At 40.1% G+C, this 19,131-nt stretch overlaps 1 protein-coding gene across 1 annotated transcript; it reads right to left on the minus strand.

Annotated features, from left to right (window-relative positions):
* Positions 1–18: 18 nt before the first annotated feature.
* On the minus strand, positions 19–18,418 carry TLCD2 (TLC domain containing 2). The gene is made up of 4 exons (XM_063444220.1): positions 18,186–18,418; positions 17,533–17,615; positions 14,891–14,973; positions 19–2,339 (listed from the first exon to the last, which is right to left on the minus strand). Exons 1-4 carry the CDS (start codon positions 18,368–18,370, stop codon positions 1,962–1,964), a joined length of 729 nt encoding a protein of 242 aa, XP_063300290.1. The 5' UTR covers positions 18,371–18,418; the 3' UTR covers positions 19–1,961.
* Between the last annotated feature and the right edge of the window lie 713 nt (positions 18,419–19,131).

Genomic DNA, 19,131 nt, shown 5'->3' on the forward strand with positions numbered 1-19,131 from the left:
ACATACAGGAGGCTCCTGCAGGGTCTAGCAAGTTATTAACAGAGCAGGAGATAAGACATTATAAATGAAACAGAATTTGCAATAAAGGAAGTGAAAACATTATATGACTCTTTACAGGAAGTGTCTACGAAGGCTGTTTAAGTCACACATTGGGTGGTGTGACTAGGGCTGTATAAACAAATTGATTTAACTCCTAAATGGCAGAGAATTGAGCAGTGAGACTGCAAGGGCATGATCTATACACCAAAATTGCTTCCTTAAACTAAAGTTGTTTTGGTGACTATAATGTCCCTTTAAGTCATGCAGACCATTCATTTTAGAAAACTTACTTTCTTCAAGGGCCACTGATCTGCCAAATGCAAATGAGAGGAAATCAATTAACCTTGCTTCATATAAACCTAAGGGAGTGTACCTGTAATTTTGCACTTAACCACTGAAGGACCAATTATATTATCACAATCCACTACTAAAGGCTCCATCTTGTAATGATCTGCCGCACAACATATAAATATATATATTACAATTCAGGATTATTCAAAATCACATTGTGAAAAGTGTTTAGATTACAAATGAATAAAGTTGTATGTTAATACAAGACTCAAGCAATGCACACAATAATAAATGGTCAAATATGGTTATACACCATACTACTGTGATGCCCTCGGGTTAAGGCTGTGCCAACAATGTCTGGGCTTACTTGATCTGAGGTTTTTCGCAGCACTGAGTTTTAGAGAGGTAAAACTCTTGTTTTGACCACAAATCTTGCATTGTTTAGGTTTTTTTGACTAGAATTTAGTTCTATGACTTTGTTCATTGTTTTAAATAACCATTTTTCACAACTGGTCTGTGAATTGTTGTTTGATTAAAACACACACTCCAAAAGGTTTATAGAAAACCTACAGCAATAGCTGTATCAAGCTGTAAAGAATTGATGCAAAAATATATACTAACCATAAGCAGCTCTTCTGATGAGAAATAGGACATTTCATATCAATGTAGGTATAGGATCTTAACGGGATAAATGCCCAAGAATGACTTAAAGATACTTGTTTGTATGGGGTTCTTTGGCTCTTCCTTCACAATTCCCGGCAGATAATAGCTGAACATGTTGGAAATCGTAATAGAATATCCAAAGGCACACCTAGTAACATTTAGCAACATTTTGTAGGTCTTACACTACTATTAAAGGATATGAACATAACTTAAGAGAAAAAGAAGAAAAAAAAACCTAACAAATCTGAGTTGGTGTTACCAACATGCTTTGGTAGCCACAAGTAATTGTGCAGACCACCTGGACAACCTTTTTGAGGAAAAAGGGATTTCAATGAAAAATTATTGATTACAGTTGCACCAGTCTCTTCTGAAGCATGTACAAGCAATGGGCCATCAGGTAGCTTAAGTTGGTAATCATTTTTTAGAATATTAATTGTTTAAGATCCCAGAACACTGAATGTCAGATGAAGCGGTTCTAGCCGACTGGGGACTCCGTTATTGATTTTTCTATAAATAAATGTGTTTAGATGCAATGAATATTGAAGGTTAAGTACTCCCATTAACTCTAGATGAATATTTTGGATGACAATTATAAAGAGTTAATGATGATGATCTATGAAGGCAAGGGTAGTCCAGTCCACATCAAACTGTCGTTTTCCTGGAAGTAGAGTCTCTTTTGCATTAAGGTTGCAACATTTGATCCGTGAATAATTCCAATTAATTAAAAAGATTGGTCTTCTCAAGTGCAGGTTGAGCAGCAGTGCAAATGAGTGAAATTATAATGTTACAATTACAAACTCTGATAAGGGAGTGCATCAACATTCGGGTCCTTCTGTTAGCATCCCAGGTAATTACAGCCAACAGGATACCAGTGAACTTTCAAGATAGTTTGGCACAAAAGACTTCCCAAAGCCTTCTGTACAAAGTTCTTCTTGTTTTGTTGGTAGGGAGAAAGTGAGTGGATTCCTTTACTTGTCTCTCTCTTTTGGTGGATCTCGGGCAGACTTGAGGAAATCGCTACGCAAAAGGCGATAAAACAGCACAATATTCATCGCAGTCATGATTGCCATGCCAACACTTCCAATGGTATAAATAAGAAGAGGAATGTTGTCTCGGTTCAACACTAACCACCTGGTCATCCAGGCCAGTGTACTGATCCTGAAGATGACATAGGTACCAAGGTTTAGCAGGCTGTTTAGTCGGTACACCGTGGTTTTCAGTAGATTAGCCATAAGCAGAATCTGGCGTAGGTGCAGGAAGATTGAATTTATTTCAACCAACAAGGCCACCACTGCAAATCCAATATAGCGGTGGAGGAGCATGGAAATCGAAAAGCATGTGATAACCTACAGAAAGAAAAGCAAACAAATTAAAAAGCATGACAAAGGATTGCGGGTGTTCATAACATACAATGTACCGTACTATGAATACAGCTTTTTTAATTTTTTTAAACATATGGTACAGGAAGTATCCAAAACATTAAAGAAACTTATAATACCCGACAACAAAATTATATAAATGATTAAGAACAACTTTAATAAGGTTATTAACTAAAGCGGGGCTTGACATATTTGCTTGGAATCTAGGAGCCAGTATATTTCCATTTTTTTTTTTTTTTTAAACTAACAGTTTCATTTTCATCGACAAAAATACAATTCTTAAAAAGGACACTGCAGTTACCAGAACCACCTCAGCTTAACGTAGTAGTTCTGGTTTCTATAGCATGTCCCTGCAGGCTTTTTAATGTAAACACTGCTTTTGCAGAGAAAAGGCAGAGTTTACATTGACGGTCACTAGAGGTGTTACTAGGCAGCACTCTGCATGGAGGCACTGAACGTTTATCAGAGATGCATTGATTCAATGCATCTCCATGATGAGATGACTGGCGCAGTGCAGCATTTTGCCGCGCATGCGCAATACGCTCCCAATGTTTTCCTATGGGAAAGCATTGGCCTAGCAGAGATAAAGATTGAGGATCTCTGCTATGTTAGTAGGTTGTTGGAGAAAAGGGGAGTAAAAAACACATATCCGTGTGATCGGAGGGGGACGGTAACCTAAACAGACACTTGCTGACAGGCACACACTGATACGGAAACCCCCTCCTCTCCCAACACTGACATACAAACACTCAGACATACACACACACACACACACACACAAAAAAAATAATGAAATCTAGCCATCCTCCCTACCTTTGGAAAATGGTCTTCAAAATACTATGTTTTCAGCATAGCTATAGACAAAATCAATTTTCTTCAATAATTTATAAAGATAAAGCATTGAAAAAGTGGACAGGGAAATCTGGCTACAGTTTATGCACTGCCGAGTTTACAGAAAGAGCTATGGAGGAGATAAATAGTCATTTGCAGATCACGTGTATATGCGAGACGAAACGGACACTGCAAAGAAGAAAGTGAAACTCTTTGTATTAAGATCACTACAGTTACCGGTACTAACTATGTATCTGCGATGTCACCAGCTTTTAAATCTTCAAAACGGATATTTGCTTATGGAATCTTTACAAGGGACCTTTTATAAAGGGTGTATAGCAGCCAAGACCTATCATGAATTTAAACCTAGTAAGCAACCTTAGCAGACAACAGGGTCAGGTTTTGCTTATGCAAGTCTATTAATGATAGCTATAAAAGTTACAAAATATGAATGATCACAACGTTCATAAACCATAACGCTGACTGTTTATTGTAGGAAGGTTAGATTACTGTATGTGAAATATTCCTATGGCTTGCCTAAATTCTGCACCTGTAAACCTATACAAAATATGTATACATATTGTCTCCCACAAATTTGGAGAAATAAGTCTTTAATACAGTAAAATTATATAAGAAACAGATTTATAAAAAAAAAAAAAATAACATAAAATTACTATTTAATTATGGATTCTGGCTGTCCCTATATTGGAAATATACCTAAACATTCATAAACTACCTCAAAAGAACACATTCAGCACCATAACCACTACAGCCTACTGTAGTGGTAATGGTGTTAGAAGTGCCTTGGCACTCTCTCAGGGTATGCACGCAAACTGTTTGAGAATGTTTTGACAAGTTACCTGGGGTCCACTAGCACACACCATCCCCTCCCTCTGCAGATTAATACGACTGCTTCGTGGTTGTAGTAAGTATACCCACAGCTAGGAAACTGACGTTTCTATGACGATAAATATACAACTGCAAGCTTATAGTGCACAATAACACACACACGTACAGTGATACTGTATGCAGTCCATCAGGAGTTGGCAAACTCTAGGTCAGGGCTTGACAAATTTCCTTTCAATCTAGGAGACCGCTTAAAAAAAATAAACAGTTAGGAGCCAGTTTTGTTTCCAACAACAAAAATACAATTCTTAAAATGACACTTAATAGCCAGAACTACTACAGCTTAATGTTGTGGTCTGGGTGTCTATAGATTGTCCCTGCAGCCTTTTCATAGTAAACTCTGCCTTTTCAGAGAAAAGGCAATGTTTACATTGCTGCCTAGTAACTCCTCTAATGACCGTCACTCAAACGGACACTAAAGTGTCTCCTATCTTAGTGCTGCACAATGTGCAGCACCTACATTCAGCGTCTCCATGCTCTGCACGTTCCCCATGCTAAAAGTTCCCCATACAGATGCAGATTGGTAATTGATAATCTAAGCTATGGAGGCTGCAGCGAGACCGGCATGCAATCAAAGGGGGCTGGTGACCTAAACGCACAAACTCATAGGCAGACACACCCTGACAGACATACTATCTCACACAGTGACAGAGTATTATTTGATACACTCAAATGGACACAGACAGACAGACACAAAGACAAATACACATACAGACAGACAGACAGACATACACACAACAGATACACACACAAGGGCAGACGGCAAGCTGGCAATCTTTATATGCTGCCCTTCCAGCTTGCAATTCCCCTGCGGGAGGAGGGAGGGAATTAGCCGACCAAACCAAGGGCGCTAGGGCAAAATTCTTAGTCGCCATGGCGCATGGGATTTGTCAAACCCTTCCCTAGGTCATGGCATGTAACCTTTCCAGATGTTGTAGTCTACATTTTCCCACATGTTTGTCAGCATTATGGGAGATTTAGTCCACAACATCTGGCTTGCCGAAGGTTGCCGATCACTGCCTAGGAGCTGAAGTTGAATAGATGGAGGAATTCTGGAGACACCAATTACGATGCAGGGAGGGAAGATCCAAACCATTTCTGTCACAGATAGTATGGCTGTTCCACAACTGCATCTAGTTTTGTTGGTTCTTTTTGTGACCTAAATAACCTCATTCCAGCCCACGTGTGTGCTCCTGTTGAAAATGTACAGATTCATATATCCTAAAACCTTTTTGTTGTGTCCCCACCAGGATGAGAAAATCACCACCAGGGGGAGCAGGAGCAGAAAGTGACATGAAACAAGTGCTGAGCATCTAATTGATAAATACACATTCCAGTACAGCAAGCATCGTGTTCATACAATCACCTTCAAATGTTATTAATAGGAATTTGCTGAGAGAAGTAGTTTTACACACAGATGACTCCACCATTAAAGAAGATAGAATGCTATCATTCAATAGAATAAATAGTGATTGGTGACATTTTTACTGGGTACCTTACATAGGAAGTAATATTTTATACATACACTAAAACATGTGTTCTAAGTTGTAAATTCTTCCAATCACCTAGTAATTCGTTTTCTACTTTAAATACATATGTATAGGCAAAGTGCTTGCAGCCCATCACTGCCATCCACAGTACATTATTCGACTATTCAAGTTGCAAGCGGGAGACCAGGATTTAGGTGCCAAATGCCCCAGTTTAATGGGACCCAAACACTCCTTGCACCATAACCAATATAAGATACAGAGGCTATGGTGCATTATATATACACATACATACACACACACACGAATCATGAATAATTATTTTCGTTACAAATAAATAAAGAATACATTCATTTACATAACACTAAATTGGATTATGGTGGTTGTTTTTGCTTTGGAAGTGAAGGGAGCTATATTCTAAAACTAAAAGCACATTTACTTCTATCCCATAATATCAGTTGGCGTGCTGTACTTTTATACAGGTTATTTTTTTATGTTTTGGTTCCCGAAATAAACCTCACTAAACAAAAACCATGACTCAACATCAGAACGATCATTTTTAACCTACATTATAAATGACTGCCAATAATAATAATATATATATAAAATAAAAAAAGAGCATCAGTTAAAAATGATCTGTAGCAAGGTGTTAATAGAACATGTTTAACATGCCTCTAATTATGGGTTTTCTGTAAAAGCATAAGATCAAGCTCCTTGCACAGCACCAGGTATGTCACAACGCCTTGCAACAAATTAACAGAGAAGTGTTGCAATATGTGAGCCTTGCCAAGGTTGAAGCTATAGCCAAAGGCTAAGTCACTTACAATTGGCACAAAGTATCTGATGGATGGCAAATTGTAAGATACCCTCCAGCTGCTGGAGTCACTGTGGCAAAAATGTAGCCACAAATACTCCATTCAAATCAGCATAGGAACAGTATAGATGCTGACAATTCATACAAATTATATTAAAGTGGCACGGTCATGTTTTTTTCCAGTATTCTTTTCCCGATATCTTTTTTTTCTTCTTCAAATGGACCATTTTTATAATATCCCTTGTATCCTAATGATTATACTCCACCCATTGGGGAGGGGACTATACAGTGATAAATAGGAATGCACAATGTTAAAATAACCTGTTCTTGAGAGAACAGAACAGAACAGAGGAATGGAAGCTTAGGGAATACACAGTCACCTGAACAACTTTAGAACATGGTGTATAGAACATGCCCCTGCATTCTCACTGCTCAATCCTCTGCCATTTAGGAGTTAAATCCCTTTGTTTAGGAACCCTAGTCACACCTCCCTGCATGTGACTTGCACAGCTTTCCATAAACACTTCCTGTAAAGAGAGCCCTATTTAGGCTTTCTTTATTGCAAGTTCTGTTTAATTAAGATTTTCGTATCCCCTGCTATGTTCATAGCTTGCTAGACCCTGCAAGAGCCTCCTGTATGTGAGTAAAGTTCAATTTAGAGATTGAGATACAATTATTTAAGGTAAATTACATCTGTTTGAAAGTGAAACCAGTTTTTTTTTCATGCAGGCTCTGTCAATCATAGCCAGGGGAGGTGTGGCTAGGGCTGCATAAACAGAAACAAAGTGATTTAACTCCTAAATGACAGTGAATTGAGCAGTGAAATTGCAGGGCAATGATCTATACACTAAAACTGCTTTATTTAGCTAAAGTAATTTAGGTGACTATAGTGTTCCTTTAACCCAAAAGACTAGAGAAGTAGTAATGTAGAGAAAAAAGAAGAAGAGTGCCCTAACGAGATTAAAATATAACCTTTAATAGTAATTGTAAAATCAAATATTAATACTCACAGCTCAAATAGTGATTAGCTAAACAAAAACTAACCTATTATTGATAATTACTCACTAGATTTATAACATTATTTTTATTTTTTGTTTAGCTAATCACTATTTGAGCTGTGGGTATTAATATTTGATTTTACAAATTACTTTTAAAGGTTATATTATAACCTGTTCTTGTGTATTTGTAATGAACAGCCTGGCAAGGATAAGAAGGGGAGGATTTCTATATTCACATTTTATTTTTCACACCTTACAATAAAATGAATGATAAATGGGTAACAAAAATAAAAAAAATGCATACTATTAAGGAAAGCTGGGAGGTGACAGTTCATCTAATATAAATAACACATACAGTAAATAAGGCAGGCTTGCATTGCCTGTCAATATGTGCCAAAAGTTGTCCATACTTGCCAACCAGCAGTATATGCCATTATTATCGTGCGGGAGCCCCAATGCTCTGGCAGAATGACTGTTCATGCATGAAATAATTGCTCTCCATACAGCAGAGAAGGGAGTCGAATTAAAGACTTGACAGCCATCATGCCAAACACGCCCTTGTTAAGTGCACTGAGTTCTGTCTGCTCTTGTATGTCAACACGTTTATTTGGGTAAGATCATACTGATGTCAGTCGTCTTAACAATTTTATATTGTATAAAGAATGCTATGGCAAAACGGCAAACAACACAATTCCCGGCAAGCGAGGAAGATTTCCGAGCATTCACCAGTTACTTTGGGGTAAATCTAACACTAAATAAAATTCATTTTGCAAATGTAAAAAATTTTTCTTTTTAAAAATAAATTTAAAAAATTTAGACACACACACACACTAAACTCCATCATTTTAAAACTCTGCAATCATGTAATAAATAAATAAATAAATCTAATAAATAAATAAATAAAATCTCAATAGAAACATTGAAGACAATACTAAAATTACATTTTGAACAGTTCCATGAAAACTAGAATGCCACATGTTCATAAAATAGCAACTTTCCTAACAATCGCTCACTCTCAGGAGATAACAGGAAAGGGTGGTGCCTATCCCTGAAGGTTAGTACTCCAGGAATTCAGCAGACGATAAGGGATACTTACACAACAGGGCTGGGCCTTTCATAAGTGATCCAGGAGTAAAAAAAATAAAAAAATAAAACACACATCCTGAGAAGCTTTTCACAGCTCCATCACACACACACACACACACACACCTCCCCTCCCCCCCAAGGGATGCCAAGGAATCATTGGTTAAACAATGAAAAACCAACGCACTCCTCTTTAGCACCCCTTTTTAGATACACCCTCCTTCCAAAACAGATTACTGCATTTCTGCGTAATGTAGGACCGTTGTTTAAGTTGAGGTATGCAGTGGGGCGTTGTTGATATACACAAGATCCCTTGGCTTTACAATATGCTGCACACCCATATAGCACGCAAATATGTCAACGTAAACCAGCACTAAAAATAACTTGTGTTTATAGGTAACAGGAACTCCCCCTGACAGGCTCTGCAACAAACGTCCTGCTTGCACAACTTGCTGCCAATAATTTTACGTTACACAGTAAAACAATCTTCCTGCTTGAATGCGTCACCAAATGACAATCAGTGGTGTAAGAGTTTCAGACCAGCTCTCCATAATAAGTGTAGTTACAGTCGAATTAGTTGGTGACCAAAAGATGTTCTGTTTTTCCCCCCAGAATTATTACATAGCCCTAGCCGTGGTATTCAGGAGAGCAAAAGAGAATTCAATTGTTGGGTAAAATGCTATCTGAGCAAAGACTAAAACAGGTTTTAGTGTCAAAGAAAAACAAATAATAAAAAATAGAATAAAAAGTACAGCAGGGGGCGGGTCTGAACCGCAGAGCTGAGCAGCAGCAAACCTTGCCAGCTCCTGCATCCAGAGCCCAAAAAAGCAAAATAACCCTACGAAAACAGCACCTAACAGCCAGATTGGGGCTACCAAGCGATGGGGGAAAATCGGGACACACAAAACGATACCTTCCAAGCAACGATCGACCCGACCTAACCCCCACACGCCGTTGAGGCCTACTGGCATGGCGGCCGCGGGAGAGACAGCCGCTCTTCTGCCGCCGAGGGCAAGGAGAACACAGACTGAGCCCCCGCCCCCCCCCCTCTGGACCGGCGGGGGACGTCCCGGTCCTAGCTCAAGTGACTAATCGGCCACGCAAGGCCCAAGCGACAGGACCACACAGCCCAGGGGCCACGGGCGGAGCCCACAAGATGGCGGTCGACCCATCCTACAATGCCGTGCACACGATCGAGAGAGAGAGATATGGAGCTCAGGTACGACCGCATATTCAGGGCCACCTGGAAGAAGCTAAAGGCTCTACTGTGGCCCCCACAAGCAGAATCTTCAACCGGCAGTATGCTGCAGGGATCTCAGCATAAAGGCAAAAAGAAGGATGGGATAAACCCCCCTCCCCATATGGCCACTTTTAAGACACGGCCCAACCCTACAGTGCCCACACGGAGCAACGCCGCGACTGCAGAAGGCCTGCACAAAGTTCATAAAAATGAGGGGACTCCCACGGCACAACATCATGGGCAGCCCCGTCGGAAAGCAACAACCCAAAGCAGACTCAGGAGGGGTAAGGCCCATTCAGACAGTCCGGGTAGACAGTGGATTGCCGAGCCTAAACTAGCAGATACCACTACACTGCCACAGCGAACCGGCAAAGGTCAGCGACAACGCCAATCAGCACAAGGCACTGCCAGGACCCCAAGATACCCACCAGGAGAACCTACAACCCTCTCTGCCGCTCCTCTCCTCTACACACCCAGAACGTGGAGCAAGCAGCTCCAGCAACTGGCACAGGACTATACTTTGCCCACATGTGGCATCGGCTAACCGGCACTATGGGAGAGAGGCCCACCCTAAGGTTACCTGGGACACTGGCTATCCACCTCTGCCTGAACACTTACTCTCGAGACCCACTCACCCTAGACATACACTAGCCAGCCTACAACCTAAACATACCATAACACACAATGTGAAGGCTGTACCTTAGTGCCACCGGTTACTATGCTCTGCAATGAAGTTTGCCCGATGTCTTTGAGCTAAACCACACTAGTTCGACCACGCTATAATATCTAAAACTCACTATGTTAACAATTTAAGCTTGAACTAAACTGTATTTCTGACATTTGAACCCTATAACTATACTAAGCTTGTTTCCCTTAAATCGCATGTTTCTTAAAGTGTACCAAGCATAGAGCAACATCGCATGTTAACTTATAAACAACTTGCATACTTTTAACAATGATCACACGTACTCACCTATTAGACCCATCTACCTATAAAAATGTGCAGCTCAATCTTGTCGTGACAATGTTTGCGTTGATGAACCTGTGACTGCTGTCGTGGCATAACAGGCATGTTTGTAACCCATATTGCACAACAAAAATAAAGAATAAAAAAAAAAAAAAAAAAAGTACAGCAGGGGGCAATATGGAGACCCATTTATTTGCTCATTTGCAGTGCAAAATGTTTTTTTTGTTTTTTTTTTATATTAAAGACACAGTCTCGACACTGGTAGAACGGCATAAATCAGAATACATCACCTATATTTCGCCAGTGTAAATAGTACATCTTGTATTTTAATCTTTTACATTGATTTTGTTTTGAGAGATTTTGGTGCATGACAAAAGTATTTATATCCTGTATTTTTCAGTTTAGTAGTCCTGTAGTTTTGCCTATCCAACTCCTCTCACTGCTCCCCTACTGATGATGTGGAATTATTAAAAATTATTATTGTACTTGTATTGAATTATTGTACTAACTCCGTTTTAACTTTATACTGTGACTTCGTCCTCCATTTTGTCCTCCTAACCTGACTTCTTCAAATCCTCCATTTTGTCCTCATGACTTAACTTGTTCATTTTAAAACTACATTACGTGACTGAACTTCTCAACCCAATTAATACAGTAGACAAAGACTGTGTTTCCTTCAAGGACAAGTACCAGGAGGTGCTGGCTACTCCTTAAGACTTGCTGGCTACTCCTTAGAGCTTGTAAGATAGTATAGTTTGAAGGCCACAGAACACAGTAGTAATGAAATGTTCTATTCATAAGAGACCTTGCACCTGGACATAAAGCCTGATATCATTGACCGTGTAAAATGACGCTTAGGACCCCCTTGTCCCCCACCCGTGTCCAGAATAATCCCACCTCTGATGGGTGGGCACGGGACTAACCTCTTAATTTTACGAACCAATAGGTAAGACACTAACCCCGTCACTTAACAATTAATCCAATTGATGATGTTTATTTGCTGATATTCTAATAATCAATGATGACGCAAAATGCCTCTTAAAAGGGCCTGCGCGCCCGCTTTTACTTCACTTGCCAATAAACTTTCTCGAAGTTATTTTAACCTGAACCTCGTGTGTCAGACTTAATTACTTCAGCGTATATACGCAATTTAATTCTATTGATTTGGACAGGAACAGATAGACATTTGAACATTTTGGTTTACTTTCAAAAAGTACCATAACACTGACACAACTCTTCTTTGTACGGTGTCTTATATGTGTGCATTCATGTAAAAACAAACAATTTCTGTATAAATCACATGAAGATTATGAAGGTTGTCAAAAAAAAAAAAAAAATGAAAAAATTCTACCACAATGTAATGAACAGCAAGCCAACAAGTAAAATGTTCACATAACCACCCGAGATGCAGATCCTGAAGGGTCAAAGACAAAGAAACAGAGATTGGGCAGGACAGAGATTAACACCTAGTCAGAAGAAAGGGGCAGCAGAGCTACGACAAGGAGGCATAATAGATCACAGGACACTGTGACCCAGCAAACTGCTCACTGACGCAACGGCCCTGAATATGACTGACACCTAACACCCTACAACGGTCCAGACTAAGTGAGAAAAGGCCATAATGTGACGGATCCCCTAAACTGGTAGGACACACACAAACATGGATTAGGGACAACTCACAAGGATCCCAATCTTAGTGTAACCACTGGCTGTCATCCCAATAAAGTCATGCATACTTGAAGGGAACTTCCTACCTCAACCCACTTACTGGAGTAAAGTTAGGTAAGACGCAAGGACAAGAAGAAATAAGCTAAAAAAGGAGGTATGCCAACACTTGTCTACAGCGGTAAGGTGCAATCGTAGTACGACAAAGGAGGGAGGCCACAGAGACGAACTAGGTTCACGTGCTCATTTAAGGTCTACCAACTTATACATAAATAGATAGGACTCGTTTACATGTTTTACTGTTAAATCGCATATCTTGCTTCCGTGACAAATGTTGTGTGTATTGTGACAAACTTGGATACAATGCTTTCCTGTTGAGATTGTTAACAATATCAATTTAAATTCTCAAAACTGAAATAAAAAGAAAGATTGACAAAAAAAATGTTCACATAAAACTAGGCATGAAAACAACATACTAAGTGAAGCATTCTGCGTGTATAAGGGAGCAGATTACTGCCAATAAATTTATGGTCTATGCCCGGGCACAAGGTTGTCCAAAGTCGGGCCCTTCAGACGTTGCTGAACTACAACTCCCATGATGCTCTGGATATCTATTGAATTCAAATATTTATGGGAGTTGTATTTAAGCACATCTGAGAACTTATGATGCTGAACAACGGGGATTGAAAACCATTGGAAAAAAACAAACAAAAAAACAACCTCTAGCAGCCACTCCCAGAGGAGGAGTTTTCCTTGGTGTGTTAAACCGCGATAAACCACAACTGATCTTCAAAGCTGGTGTTGGAAAAAGAACAATGTTTTCATTTTATTTGGTTTGGAATTAAATATATATGTCGATTGGATTAGCTCTATTAGTCCAGTAGGCAAGATGCCAAAATACCAGAGTATTGCAGTGTGCAATGATACATATTTTTTTTTAGCACTAACAGTATTGCTTCAGACCTGAGGGAGAGAAGAAAACTCTTTAACATATTATGTTAGTCCAATAAACGGTCATTGCATTCTGCAATACTCTGCTATTTTGGCATCTTGTCTACTGGACTAATACGGCTAATTTTATATATCTATCTAAACTTGTGATGACACCAACGATGCATTATGAAAGTCCACTGTACTATATGAAAGCACTTTATAAGTAGATCTGACATAATACTAATATCTGGGTGATAGTGAAAATCCCTAAAGCCTATCATTGAGCGCTGCTGAAAATCAAGAATGTAACCTGGTTACACAAGCAATCACGCCTCCAGCAATAAACTTAGAGGTTTGTTATACAAGAGATCAGTGACCTTCTCATCTGGAGCTGGAGGTAAACACAAATAGGTGCAAACTCAGCAAGTGTGATCCTCTTGTGACCTGATTTGAGCAATTAGCATTTCTGTCAGTATGTGTGCACACTTCTTCATATATGCCCAGGTTGCAAATTAAAGAGTGTGTGTAGATTTATAGTTACCACGAGTGTGCAATACCCCAAACCTGCTTCTACAGGTTAAAAGGTAGCATGCCCTTAACTCAAGGTTCCATTAGCAGTCACACTGGACCGTACAGAGAATGAGTGTCACAAATCACTAGTCATATCCCTGCGTATAATTGTGCCTAAGGTATAATCCTGTAGTAAAGGAACGCAGAACATGGAAAGGCCAAAGGTAAGTACATTTTAACTTATCTGTGCACCCCAGTAAAAACAACAATAGTGTTAATAACTTGCGAGTAGCAGAACTGGATCATATACTAAGGTATTCACACAGGCAGTACAACCTGGGAGAGTCACGATTTAAAGAAAAGGCACATGTGCATATACAAGCCAAGCACAATACATTCCTACGCAGTCCAGTACATCTCCCATTTATTAGATCTGGATGCACAGCTTGTTTGAGCCAAATCAAATCGCTACTGCTCTCTGCAATGGAGGCATTCCATGTAACTGGCATTCCGGGGACATTCAGAGAATATTACTTTTAATAATAAATCACAGCTTGAAATTAACCATTGAAAACTTTATGGGGTGGGGGTGGGGTCATAAAATGGTTGCCAATCGCAAAGAGGGGCAAAGTAGTAAAACTACAACGTAAAGTTCCAAATATTATAGTGTTCACTTTTATTCTGGACAATAGGGCAGATCTATCACTTTCAGGAGTGTTTGCATATTTTACATAAACTGCCCAATATGATATCTTCACCTAGAGTGCAACGGTAATAGTTAGACTTACATTAGGTTGTCCCTCACAGCAAAAAGTCCAGATCACATCACATGTGAATTCCCTTCTTGTCACTTGACTTAAGTTTACAGCCATGTTTAGAAACCATAAAAAAAAATAAGGAAGAAAAATATCCCTGTACATATTGTGCTTTTTAATATTGCATGAATGGACTAATTGCTACTCTGCATTTCGTGGAGCAGTCAGATCCTACTCTAGGGAGCACCTTAACCGTAAACGGAAAAAAGATCATATTCTTCTGCATTTTAACAGAAGGTCACATGGTAAAATAATGGAGGAGTCCATACCACAGTGTGATGGAAAAGCAGTTCCCAGGACTGATGAAGCTTCTGGTTTTGCAGCATGTCCACAAAATCATGGATAAAATATCCTAGGGGAAAAAAAGGAGGTATTTAAATTATTTTTAAACATTACCAATGATGACAGCTCCACAGCGTATTAGTATATTTCAATAGGTCCAGCTTTTTTTTTTTTTTTTTTTTAAATAGACCAAGGCAGACTTAAAAAATAAACATTCCCAAGGCCCACTTAAATTTTAACATCATCAGCAGCTTCTAAAATGACACACTTGTTTTTTTTTTTTTTTTTAAATGAATAGTGTAAAGATTGGGATTCCCATCTGGTAGACACATTTTAAAGGTTTAACGCAAAAAGAAAGGATGAGAACTCTGAGAACGGACAAAAGCTTAGAGACACTCGATACCTTGCTCTTCGGTAAATCTCCGCTCAGGTCTGAAAATAATTTTTGCTCACTTGTGCCACTACAGAGAGAAGATATCTGAATCCTATCAGACTGGTCCCACCTGTACGAGCAGTCCGGATTCGAAATGCCAGCAAGCTCCCTCTGCACGAGAGACACAGCAACCCCAGGCGATCGTTTCAGCCTTCTTTTGGGCCTCGTCAGTGAGGTATAACCGATACCCCACGAGGCACAGTGCCTAGAGGGGTATCAGCTACACCTCACGGACGAGGCCAAAAAGATCGCCTGGGGTTACTGTGTCTCTCGTGCAGAGGGAACTTGCTGGCATTTCGGATCTGGACTGCCCGTACAGGTGGGACCAGTCTGATAGGATTCAGATATCTTCTCTCTGTAGTGGCACAAGTGAGCAAAAATTATTTTGAGACCTGAGCGGGGATGTACAGAAGGGCAGGCTATCGAGTGTCTCTAAGCTTTTGTCTGTTCTCAGCCTTTCTTTTTTACATTTTAAAGGAACACTCCAACCCACTAATCCACATCAGCTTGCTTAAAGGAACATTCAGGGTTGACACCAACCACCATAACTAGTTTATTACAACAAAGTGGTTACAGGGGGTGGGAGTCACTGGGTGCCATATTACCTTACAGGGTTAAATCATTTTACAATGGTTTAAGTTCTCCCCTAGTGCACTCAAAAACCATCAGCCCTGTCTCCTCCAACGGCCAGTGCAGTGAGCAGAAATGTATGCCTTGGCGGCCGGTGAAAGGCTATCACTCGCTCTCACAGTGAATCCTTACTAAACACTGCAGCGGCTGGAGAACCAAGGCATCGCTGATGCGTGCCTGATGTGAAACGTTAGTGTTAAACCACTAGAAAACGGTAAAGTAAGAGAGCCCCCAGACACTACTGTTCCTGTAGCATTACAGGAGGCTGTAGTTGTTATGGTGCTTGTAGTGTTCCTTTAAATTACTAGATTCAATATATTACAGCTATGGAATTAAAGTGTTCATGGCATATTAAAGAGGCTCCAGGTATGCTGGTTGAAAAAAAAAAAAAAAAATTACTTTTTTTGGAAACAGGCAAAAAGCAACCCTGTGTTACTCAAATCCTTCAAAAATATCTGGTTTTAACAGGTGGAGGAAGAAAAAGGGGCACTGTCTGTAAACTCCTAAGACCCCCCCTGCCACTGTACTGAGGTTTATCCTTAACACAGTGACGGGTATATCAATCCTGTAACGTGAAAGGCAGAGGCAGGCACCAAGGGATCTTTTATAATAGCACTTTTACCCCAAGTACAGATCTAAATCAGATACTTTGTCTTTGTATACAAGAAAACTAGATTTCTCCCCCCACCCCTGCACTCATACTTGGGAGTTTATAACATTTCATGTAACTCGGTAAAAAATAAATAAAAAAAGAAATACTGAATTAAATACATGTTGAACAGAACGGTTATTAGATGCAGACATTATATTACAGAAGAAGGTCAGAGCAGCTGGTTTTCCAAACAGAAGTCCTGTGATACAGTGTAGAGCTGGGGTGGGAAGGGGGGATGTCACGAGGCTGCCTAACAGGCGGAGTATTGTGGGATACAATAAAGCAAGGAGGTAAATGAAGAAGAAAGGGGGGGGGAAGAAGTTTAAAAAAAATAAATAAAAATGTAAAAAAGAAAGGTGCAATGGAAAAAAAAATTATTGCAGGTGCAAATACTAGGACAACATAAAAGCATCTGCTCCTACAGACAAAGATGATAATTCACTAAACAGTGAATCTAAAAACAATTTTTTTTAATACAGGAAACAAATACCACAATCACTGACATAAAAAGCGGTGATTATTTTTTTTTTCAAAATCAGTTATTTTAACCAACATTTTGCAATCTGGTTTTCAGACTGTTTAGTGAATGAACTTCATAATTTGATAGCGGAGAGTATTTAATAAGAAAATATATCGTTTTTAATAGCTTAATAATGCAATCTGAAAAACAACATTTACATTGCACAGCACTGCGGAACCTGGGAGTTTTATTCAATCATAATGTCCACAGCCAGCTTACATTACTGTGATGGTGTGTTATTTGAAGGAGAGATGTACATCAAAGCATGGCACTGTAATTTCTTATGGACCCTGGTATCCAAATTACAGTTTTAATTCAGTAAATTTTGCAGTCCTGTCTCAGAGGGATAAGTAATGTTATACAATCCCTGGATGCTACCCTGGCACAAACTCACCTATAGAGACAGCGATGAGACAATGTGAAAACGGTGAGTGAGTGGAAATCAGGTCCTCAGCCATCTCTGGGTGCAGGTAAAATCTAAATGAAAATGGAAGAATGACATTTTAAAAAGGTATGACAAGTGTACAGCTCAATGTGACAAGAACACGCAGGGCGAGGATGGGGAGTATTGTATACACCACCTCAGTGTGGATTCTAGGCAACAAGCAGCCTCTACGAATAAAACACACAATGGTCCTTTACCAGGCAATCTACATTGTGTAGTACAAGTGAATATATATATATATATACACACACACACACACACACACACACACATACCCCAACCATTACCATAAAAATACCCCTTCCCTGAACCACTCCCCATTTGAATGACAGGCATGTCTAATACAAAAATATAAAGAACCCTAACCAAATCCACAAAAAACCTAACATAGAAAACAATCCTGAGCTACTCCTAACCCCATCATCCCACCAGGCAGCTCAGTACAGCGCCGGTGTTCCATCAAAAAAGGACATTTCACGGGGAAGGGAGATTTAGTAGAACGGCAATCCGGTGCCCATTCTCTACCCTCCATAAAGCAGCAGCTCAGCCCATACTCCCCATCAGCCAGCTGAACACCCCACAATAAACCAATAAATAATCACCCAAGCAGCGCCCAGCTCCCGGTCAGCAAGCTGTGCACGAACGATGTCCAGATGTTTCTCCATTTCCAGGGGTTCCGGAGCGCGGAGCTCGGGGCGGGGATGAGTCGTGGGAGCTCCCGGTTTAAAAGCCGAAAACAAGTGAAAGAAAGTCCTGTTAGCAGCAGCCCGGGGTCCAGGAGCTCCATGGGAACCTGCGGTGACAGTCCGATCCAGACAGAATGGAGGAAGTCCGATCAATGAATATAGAGGATCCAAATCACGAGAAACTGCCAGGGGATCCGGTCTGTCCTGGGAGAGGGGTATATGCGGGGCTGGATAGAACACCGGTGACAGCCTCCTCTCCCCACGTTCTCTATTTCGAACCTTGTGTAACTTTCTTGATGGAGCCTCCAACTAACAACCCGGTCCGCGCTCTCTGATTGGCCAGCACGAAGGGTCTCTCCTCCTGCATACCTCCCCGCCCAATCCCATCTCCATGGCAACCCCCCTCGCCCTAATAGTAGATCCATGGGAGTGATGGGAGTGGTGTTCGAAAACTGGACAAAACAGCCAGCCTGCTTCCCCATCCAGTTATATCTCTCCATAACAGCATAAAGCTGGTATATTACCTCAAAAATCGTGTATTTTACACTATCCGTCATCGTTATACAATTAGATCACATGCTCTGCACAAACCAATCACAATCTGCTGTTGCATAACGCCAGGCTCAGTAAATTGGAGGTGGTGTGCGATCCTCTAAGTGTCAGGGCTTTATTCACTAAACTCCGAAATGTAGGAATCTCAGAATGGCAAAATGTGGCCTAACATGGCTGAACTTGGGGGAAAATATCGTCTACTTAGCTTGGCTGTTTTAGCATAAAAATGAAGGTTTTACATGTGAATTATATCAAGATTTTTAGATCCAGATCCTTCAGATTGTTCAAGATTATTTCTATCATTTAGATT

The sequence above is a fragment of the Pelobates fuscus genome, chromosome 1 (genome assembly GCF_036172605.1).
Source record: "Pelobates fuscus isolate aPelFus1 chromosome 1, aPelFus1.pri, whole genome shotgun sequence".
NCBI lineage: Eukaryota > Metazoa > Chordata > Amphibia > Anura > Pelobatidae > Pelobates > Pelobates fuscus.